Source organism: Anolis carolinensis, chromosome 2 (assembly GCF_035594765.1).
Source record: "Anolis carolinensis isolate JA03-04 chromosome 2, rAnoCar3.1.pri, whole genome shotgun sequence".
NCBI lineage: Eukaryota > Metazoa > Chordata > Lepidosauria > Squamata > Dactyloidae > Anolis > Anolis carolinensis.
In genome coordinates this window covers 87,012,655-87,021,861 of record NC_085842.1, presented here as the reverse complement: position 1 = coordinate 87,021,861, position 9,207 = coordinate 87,012,655, and the positions used below count along the sequence as shown (strand labels likewise).

The following is a 9,207-nucleotide window of genomic DNA, read 5'->3' as shown; positions in this document are numbered from 1 at the left end:
CGGAACAAGGCCTTATTAGGTCATGGCCTTATATGGTCTTCGCGTCCGGGGACTTCCGGCAGCCGCGGCGGCTGAGGCTTGGGAACGGGGGGGAAACCCGCCCGCGGAGGCAGGGAGGGAGGGAGGTGAGCGCGGAAAGTTCTGGCTCGGAGGACGGGATCCGTGAGAGAGAACGGGCAGCTATTCGCCCAGACTCCGGCTGAAGGCTCTTTATCGGGGGTTGCTTTATCTGCAGCCTTCTCTGCCCCCCCTCCTCCTCCATTTCCCTCGGCTTCCCCCAGTGTCAGTCTCTGACGCCAGGCGGCGGGGTCCTCTCTCCTGGCCGCCATATAAGGGCTTCCTGCCTCCCATATATGGACATGTACGTCACGAAAGGGGCGGGGCGAGGCCCGATGAGATCCGATATATAGAGGCTGCTCTGGGGCGGGCGGGGAGCTGAGAGCTGCCAGCGAAGCGAGCCAGGGGGAGCCCCGGGCCGGGAGGGAAGGGAAGGCGGGAGGAGGAGCAGGGACTGGCGAAGGAAGCCCCGGGGAGGAGGAGGAGGAGGTAGGAAGCCCCTCGCCCCTCTCCGCCTCCAGCCACCGTCCCCAGTGTAAGCGCCCCATGGCCGCGGCCAAGGCCGAGATGCCGCTGCTGCCCTCGCTGCAGATGGCCGACCCCTTCGGCGCCTTCCCGCACTCGCCCCCCGCCATGGACGCCAACTACCCCAAGCTGGAGGAGATCATGCTCCTGGCCGGAGCCGGGCCCCACTTCCTCAGCGCCGCCGCGGGCCACGAAGGAGGAGCGGCAGGGGGATTCAACCCCTCCGCAGACGCGGCCGAGCAGTCCTTCGAGCACCTCGCTGCAGGTAGGGCGCCCGGGGTGGAAGGGGGCATGCTCGGGGGAGGGGGGGGGAGGAGGGGATTCCGGTGCAAAACGGGAGGGAGGGAGGGGGGGATTCTCCGAAGTGCGTCACCCTCACGCTGCTACTGCTGCTGCTTGGCATCTGGAGCCGCGCCAGGAGCTGCCATATGTTGCGCGGTGGGATGGGGGGGGGGGGGCGCAGTGGTTCCGAGGGGCTCCCATTCAGGACGGAATTAAGGGGGTTCCCCAACTTCGCCCAGCCGAGCCTACGTCGTGGTCTTGATGTCCCTAGGCTACACTAGTTGGGTGCCAGTGTGAACAAGACCATTGTATGTATGTATGTATGTATGTATGTATGTATGTATTCTGGGTACATTTCGCACCTTTTCTGTAGAGGAACCGCAGCCCTTCTCTGCACTGCACGCGCGCGCGCGCACACACACACACATAACAATCCTATGCAGAAATGCGCGCTTTTCTGCACAACAGATGGGGTGGGTTGTTTTTCTTTTTTTCGAGTCAGGAGAAGCGACTTGAGAAACTGCAGTTCGCTTCTGGTGTGAGAGAATTGGCCGTCTGCAAGGACGTTACCCAGGGATGTTTCGATGTTTTACCATCCTAATGAGAGGCTTCTCTCATGTCTCCGCATGGGGAGCTAGAGCTGACAGGCGGGAGCTCCCCCAGATTCGAACCGTCGACTTGTCAGTCAGCAGTCCTGCAGGCACAAGGGTTTAACCCATTGCGCCACCTTGGTTCTAAGATGGGCTCCTGCAAAGTTCAAACAATTTATTTATTTATTTCATTTATAGACTGCTTTTCTCACCCCTGGGGGGACTCAAAGCAGTGTACACCATTATACATGGCGAAGATTCAATGCCTCACATCCATATAATCATATAGAACATTACACAACAAGCTCCCCTCCTGGTAATGAGCATCGACTGACAGGCGGGAGGTGGCCAAACCCTGGCTCTCCTGACCCAAACTCTGGCTCTGCTCTGGTCCACCTGCAGATAGGAAACTGTGGGCACTGGGATCAACGAAGAGGGGCTTTTCCTGTAGGGACTGGGAGTAGGACCAATGACAGGGAGATAATATGACATCAAAATGTGTTCCAGGTGGAGTGGCGTCGAGGGGAGGGAGGGAGGAGGAACCGGGGCGCCCTTTGGTTCTGGGGAAAGGGACGCCGCCTTCGTGGCTGGGACTCACGCCCCCCTTCTCTCTCTCTTTCCCTTAGACGCCGCCTCCTTCGCGGAGCTACCCCTGGGCGGCGAGAAGGGCCTGTCGGAGGGCGTCTTCCCGGGGCAGCAGGGCACCACGCGCCTCCCGCCGCTGGCCTACACGGGGCGCTTCTCCCTGGAGCCCAGCGGCAACAACGGCGGCCCGCACCCGCTCTGGCCGGAGCCCCTCTTCAGCCTGGTCAGCGGCCTGGTGGGCATGGCCAACGCGCCCACGCTGCCGCCCCTCTCCTCCTCCTCCTCATCCTCGGCACCCTCCTCCTCTTCGTCCTCCTCCTCCTCTTCGCCCATCCTGCTCTCCGCTTCTTCGTCTTCCTCGTCGGGCCAAGGCAGCGAGGCAGGGCCTATCTACTCGGCGGCGCCCACCTTCCCGGGCCCTTCCTCCGGCTCCGGAGACCTCTTCTCGGAGCAGCCCTTCTCCGGCCCGCAGTTCCCGCCTCCTCCGGCTTACCCCTCGACGGCGGGCAAGGGCGGCTTCCAGCTGCCCATTATCCCGGACTATCTCTTCCCGCCGCCGCCGCAGCAGCAGCAGCAAGCCTCACAGGCGTCGGAGCTGGGCCTGGGCGAGCAGAAGCCCTCCTTCCCGAGCCCGCAGCCCTCGCTGACGCCGCTCTCCACCATCAAGGCCTTCGCCAGCCAGAGCAGCGCCGGAGGGGGAGGGGGCGCGGGGCAGGAGGCGGCGGGCGGCAAGGCCCCTGCTCCCGCCCCGAGGGCCCCGCGCCTGCGCAAGTACCCCAGCCGCCCCTCCAAGACGCCCCCGCACGAGCGCCCCTACGCCTGCCCCGTCGACGCCTGCGACCGCCGCTTCTCCCGCTCCGACGAGCTCACCCGCCACATCCGCATCCACACCGGGCAGAAGCCCTTCCAGTGCCGCATCTGCATGCGCAACTTCAGCCGCAGCGACCACCTCACCACCCACATCCGCACCCACACCGGGGAGAAGCCCTTCGCCTGCGACGTCTGCGGGAGGAAGTTCGCCCGCTCCGACGAGCGCAAGCGACACACCAAGATCCACCTCCGGCAGAAGGACAAGAAGGCCAACAGCGCCGCCAGCGCGGCCGAGAAGGGACCCTCGGGCCCGGCGCCCTCCTTCCCCTCGCCCGTGACGTCCTACTCTTCTTCCCCCGTGACCTCGTACTCCTCCTCCCCCGTGACGTCGTACTCTTCTTCCCCCGTGACGTCATACTCCTCCTCGCCCGTGACGTCGTACTCCTCCTCGCCCGTGACGTCGTACTCTTCCCCCGTGACGTCGTACTCTTCCCCCGTGACGTCCCCCTTCCCCGCCTTCCCCTCCACGGCTACCAACTACGCCTCCTCCCCCTTCCAGAGCCAGGGCGCCAATTTCTCCTCCCCGTCGCCCTCCTCGGGGCTCCTGGGCAGCCCCTTCGGCCCCCAAGTGACTCCTTCGGCCCTCTCCGACCTGGCCTCCTCCTTTTCCCCGAGGGCCATCGAGATCTGCTGAGGGGAAATGGCGGGAGGCCCGGAAGAGACGCCAATCAAGCTCTCTCCACCATAGGAAGCATTGGCATGGGCAAACGTCGGCCCTGGAGGTGTTTTGGACTTGAACTCCCACCATTCCTGGCCTCAGGCCCCTTCCTTTTCCCCCGCATAAGCGGCCCAGGGGGAAAAGGGAAGGACCTGAGGCCAGTAATGGTGGGAGTTGAAGTCCAAAACACCCCCAGAGCCGACTTTTGCTCATGCTTGGATCCACAGTATTATAGAACCAGCCTTGGGAAATCCTGGAACCAATCCAAGGCCCCAGATGGATAGTGTTTACACAAAAAAGACCACAATCGCACTAAGGGCTGTCTTTCCCGCGCTTTCGTGGGTCGAACTGCACCCCAATGGTCAGTCAGCCCCCTCAAAGACTCCCACAAACCCGGAGCTGCCCTTTTCTGTCCAAAAGCTCTTCGAACCTGCATGGACTATATCGATGTCTTCGTTCCTCGAGCCCTTCTCCCCCTCCTCCTTCTGCTGCCCGCCGCCTGCCCTCTTCTTTCTTCCCCTTTGGGGGACTTGACAAGACTTTGGGCCGAGACAGCGTGACCCTCTCTCTGTCCCCCGCTCGGAAAAAGGGACCTCTTTGCCTATTCACGTTGCATTACTTAGAGGAGCAAGAGGGCCGAAAGCCACCTGCCTCTTCTCTCTCTCTCTCTCATTATTATTTTTTTTGTAAATTGTACTTTTTTGCTCTTTTAGTGATTGACAACTTGTTTTATGGGGGGGAGCGGGGGCTGGGGAGGAGACAACATCAACAAAAAAACAAAGCAGCACTTAACTATGTATTTGAGCATGTCAAAACGAGTGTGATGTTCTTTGTAAATATCACCTTTGAGGATGAAACACTCTCTCTCATGTGGCAAAAAAAAGGTTTTCCTTTGGTTGGGGTTTGGTTTTTCTCTTTTTTTCTCTCCCCCCTTTTCCCCCAAGTCTTTGGTGCCTTGTTGTGAAGCCCTGCTGACGTCGTTTTCTCTCGTGTGAGTGGATGCTCTGCATCGCGCCTTAAAGGGGCAGGAAAAGTTGGGGTGCAAAGAGGGGGGGGGCTCAGGAAGCCAAAAGGGAGGAAGCGGGGAGGAGGAGGAGATAAGGAAGGAGCCGGATGGTGGAATGTAAGCAAAAACAACACAAATCAGAACCACCGAACTTCTCCACAGAAAAAGAAGACAAAAAAGAGTCTATTTTTGTTACAGAAGTGTACAAATTTATAAATATATTCAGCAGTTGGAATGTTGTAGTTTTACCTACTGAGTAGGCGGCAACTTTTTGTATGTTATGAACATGCGGTTCATTATTTTTGTGGTTTTATTTTTGGACTTTGTACTTGTGTTTTGTTGAAACAAAAAGTGACTGTTTGGCTTTATAACTACATTGAATGCGCTTTACTGCCAGTGGGATATTCGGTGTACAATAGCCTCTGGAAAAGTCAATAAAAATATCGAGAGACCCCCTCCTTCGTCCCAGGTTTGTACTGACCTCCCAACTCTGGCTCTCAGCTCTGCGTGTCTTCTCTCTCTCTCTCTCTCTCTCTCTCTCTCTCTCTCTTTCTCTCTTTTTTTTTCGCCCCTTTATCCTCTTGGACTCTGGAGCCACCAAAGCCTTCAAGGGGAGCCTGGAGCACAGCCTCGTCCCAATGTGTTGAACTACAACTCCCACCATCCCCATACTGGGGGTGGTGCGCCGCCTGGAGATGATAGGTGAAGCTGCACCAAGAACATATAGGTCGTGGAACCCTCCCCTGAGTTCCTCTTGGAAATTGGTGCAGTTCCTTAACCTCCTTGAGGGACTGGGTCATCTGCACTGTAGTATGAATGCAGTTTGACACTGCTTTAACTGTCATGGCTCAATGCTATGGAATTCTGGGTGCTGTTGTTTGACCTTTGGCCTTCTCTGTCAAAGAGAAGTGCTGGTGCTTCCCCAAACTACAACTCCCAGGATTCCATTGTATTGAACCATAGCATTAATTCAGATTAATGCTAACAACATGTAGTTCAACAGGGACAAATGCAAGATACTCCACTTAGGCAGAAAAAAAATTAAATGCAAAGATACAGAATGTGGGATGCCTGGCCCCACAGCAGTAGGTTTGAAAAAGATGTTGGATTTCTCCTGGACAACAAGTTAATCATGAGCCAACAATGTCATGAAGCAGCTAAAAGGGCCAATGGGATTTTGGCCTGCATAAATAGGAGTATAGTGTCTAGATCCAGGGAAGTCTATTCTGCCTTGGACAGACCATACCTGGAATATTGTGTCCAGTCCTGGGCACCACAATTGAAGGGAGTTGTTGACAAGCTGGAATGTGTCCAGAGGAGGGAGACTCAAAGGATCAAGGGTCTGGAGAACAAGCCCTATGAGAAGCAGCTTAAAGACCTGGGCATGTTTACCCTGCAGAAGAGAAGGCTGAGAGGAGACATGAAGAGGGCCATGTATAAATATGTGAGGGGGGCGTCACATGGAGGAGGGAGCAAGCTTGTTTTCTGCTGCCCTGGAGACTAGGACAGGGAACAATGGCTTCAAACTACAGGAAAGGAAATTCCACCTGAACATTAGGAAGAACTTCACTGTGAGAGCTGTTCGGCAGTAGAACTCCTTGCCCCAGAGAGTAAGGTGGAGGATCCTTCTTTGGAGGCTTTTAAACAGAGGCTGGATGGCCATCTGTTGGGGCTGCTTTAAATGCGATTTTCCTGCTTCTTGACAGAGTGGGGTTGGACTGGATGGCCCAAAAGGTCTCTTCCAACTCTATGATTCTATACACCCTTTGATAGAGGGCAGTGATTCATTTTGCTTCCTTTCTGGAGCAACAGAGATGCATTTCCAAGCCCTGGGGCTGCTGAGCCTGCTGGGGCTATCCTGGAGGGAGGTAGTTGGACTACAGCTCCCATTGCCCTCACCCCACGCCGCCTGCCCTGGTGGGAAGGGGAGTCCCATAGCATTGGAAGACCCACAGCCTCCCTTGTTGACAGCATTCCTTGCCCGTGGGAGCCTTGGGGTGTGTCATGGGGGGGGGGGCATTGGTGTCGCATCGAGGCAATCCCCAAAAGCTTCCCTGCCTGATCCTGAACCCCCACGGATTGGGTCGCCATACATTAGGAACACCAAAGGAGAAGAATGGCTATGATACTGGAGGCACCCAGTGATGGATCATGGATGGCGTGGAGCTTGGACACGGAAAGTCCTGCGTGGGTCATACAAGCGAGGTCCCAGGCCTTGGCCATGGGGCATCCCCCCCCCTCCTCTTGGGAGTGGGTAGCCTAGAAGCCTTTTCCCAGGCACCAAACCCCCGAGAATGGCCGAAACGGGCGAAAATGATGCCTGAGGCTGGCTAGTGATATTCAGTTTTTTGCTGCAGCCGCTGCATGGCCTCAGTAGAGCTGGCCGCAGAATGGGTCCAAGCCAGGCATGGGCAAGCTTGGGCCCTCCAAGTGTTTTGGACTCCAACTCCCACCATTCCTAACAGCCTCAGGTCCCTTCCTGAGGCTGTTAGGAATGGCGGGAGTTGAAGTCCAAAACTCCTGGAGGGCCCACGTTTGCCCATGCATGGTCTAAGCCACTCTGTGCTAGCTCGCTGTGGCTTCTTCCACGCTGCAGAAGGACTTAAGTTAGACACGACTTCAACTGCGCTGGCTCAGTGCTGTGGATTTTCGGGAGTTGTAGTTTGGAGAGGCCCCAGAGGCAGAGAAGGCAGAAAATTGCAACTCCCATCGCGCCTCGGCATTGAGCCAGGGCTCTGAAAGGGGTGTCAAATGGCACTCATTCTGCACACACACGATGAAATGTGCGCTGCAAATGGGAGTACAGTATTTACTCCCTTAGATCTCTCTGTCAATCTCCCTTAGATCTCTCTGAAGGGTATAGATTCCCCGGTCTAACATCCTATAAAGAGGGTGAGCGTCGATCCCATTTTACGGACGGGGAGCTGAGGCGGGAGAAGAACGACTTGCCCCATACACTTGCAAAGTGGGGACGTTCACACCGACCCCGTGTGTGGTTCCCTAGAGCGATTTTGTATTCAAACGGCAGCCAAAAAAAGACTGAGAACCAGGATGGAGTAGCGGGACCTCGACTCTGCCATGGTTACTCACTGGGTGCCCTTGGGCGGGTCACACCCTCTCAGCCTCAGAGGAAGGCGGAGGCAAACCCCCTCTGAAGAAACCTTGCCAAGAAGTCTACGTCGGGAACCTTTGGAAAGCAGGCAACAAGAAGACCAAAGACTAAGGGCGCACACACACTGTAGGTGGGAGTTGGAGTCCAAAACACATGGAGGGCCCGAGTTTGCCCATGCCTGGTCTAAGCCACTCTGTTCTGGCAGTTGAGTCCCACTTTAAGGGCTATGCCTCAAGGCCATTGAATCATGGGAGTGGTAGCTTGACAAGCTTGACAGGGTCTTGAGCCTTCTCTGCCCAAGATCCAAACTACAAGTCCCAGGATTCCATAGAATTGAGCCATGGCAGTTGAAAATGGTGTCAAACTGTATTAACTCTACAGTGGAGATTCACTCATAATCTCTAAAGGTTGCCTCATGTCCAAGCCCCTCTCGGCAGCGTCCTTGAGCTTCTCAGGCAGAAAGTCCGCAAGGGAAGCGCCGAGTTCTGAAGCGTGATAAAAGCGCTACAGGTTTAGCTTCGCCGTTCTTTTTTATTTCTTTTAATTATTATTTTAATACAACCCACGCCGCCGGTTGACCCGTGAGCTAGTAGCTCAGAGAGTCTGGTTTAGTTGATTTCGAAGCCTGGATTATTTTTCCTGGTAGATGTCTAGTTTAGAGAAGTTAGAGCGGGACTCAGATTCCTAACCTGGACTGAGAAGTTGGGGAAGCAGGGAAGGGTTTGCCTGCCTGCCTGACAGTTCCTCAAAAAAGTTATGTATGTGTTTAGAACAACTCCCAGAGACCTCATACTGATCCCCCCTTCAGATGTACAAGTCCTTCCTCTATGCGCCTTAGAATCATAGAATCATAGAGTTGGAAGAGACCTCATGGGTCATCCAGTCCAACCCCTGCCAAGAAGCAGGAAATCACATTCAAAGCACCCCGACGGCCCTCCCCAAGGGAAACTCGCCAGGTCGATTTCCTCTTCCATAGAGGCAAAATGACATTTTTGGTGGCCAAAACACAGCGAGGTTGCCTGTCTCCGAGCCCAAAGGAAGAGGGTGAGATTCCCTTTGAAAGGAAACAGCGCATCTTTTGGAGAAGTACAGTACAGTCTATCACTTTTTGGGAGGGTCGACTCCGTCTTCTGTGCTTGAGGCGGGAGAGTAACAGAGAGTTTTTCTTGAGGATGCTGGACCCAGGGTGCGTCTACATCAGGCATGGGCAAACTTGGGCCCTCCAGGTGTTTTGGACTTCAACTCCGCCATTCCTCACAGCCTCAGCCCCCTTCCTTTCCCCTCTCAGCCGCTTAAGCGAGGAGAAGGAGGAGAAGGAGACGCTTAAAGGAAGGGGCCTGGGGATGCTAGGAATGGCGGGAGTTGAAGCCCAAAACACCTGGAGGGCCCAAGTTTGCCCATGCCCGGTAAAATCGATGCAGTTTGGTACCATTTTACATGGTAAAATCGATGCAGTTTGGTACCATTTTACATGGTAAAATCGATGCTGTGGAATAATGGCGTTGGAGTCCTGCAGGATGAG

General features: G+C 55.7%; 1 protein-coding gene across 1 annotated transcript; it reads left to right on the top strand.

The window, feature by feature from the left end:
• The first annotated feature begins 418 nt into the window (after nucleotides 1-418).
• egr1 (early growth response 1) lies at nucleotides 419-3,684 on the top strand. Its single transcript, XM_008105001.3, has 2 exons — nucleotides 419-847; nucleotides 2,081-3,684. Exons 1-2 carry the CDS (start codon nucleotides 604-606, stop codon nucleotides 3,541-3,543), a joined length of 1,707 nt encoding a protein of 568 aa, XP_008103208.3. The 5' UTR covers nucleotides 419-603; the 3' UTR covers nucleotides 3,544-3,684.
• The last annotated feature ends 5,523 nt before the right edge of the window (nucleotides 3,685-9,207 follow it).

Coding starts and splice junctions, on each gene's coding strand:
- egr1 (XM_008105001.3), top strand. CDS start 604: ATGGCCGCGGCCAAGGCCGAGATGCCGCTGCTGCCCTCGCTGCAGATG. Junction 848..2,080: donor CTTCGAGCACCTCGCTGCAG/GTAGGGCGCCCG, acceptor TCTTTCCCTTAG/ACGCCGCCTCCTTCGCGGAG.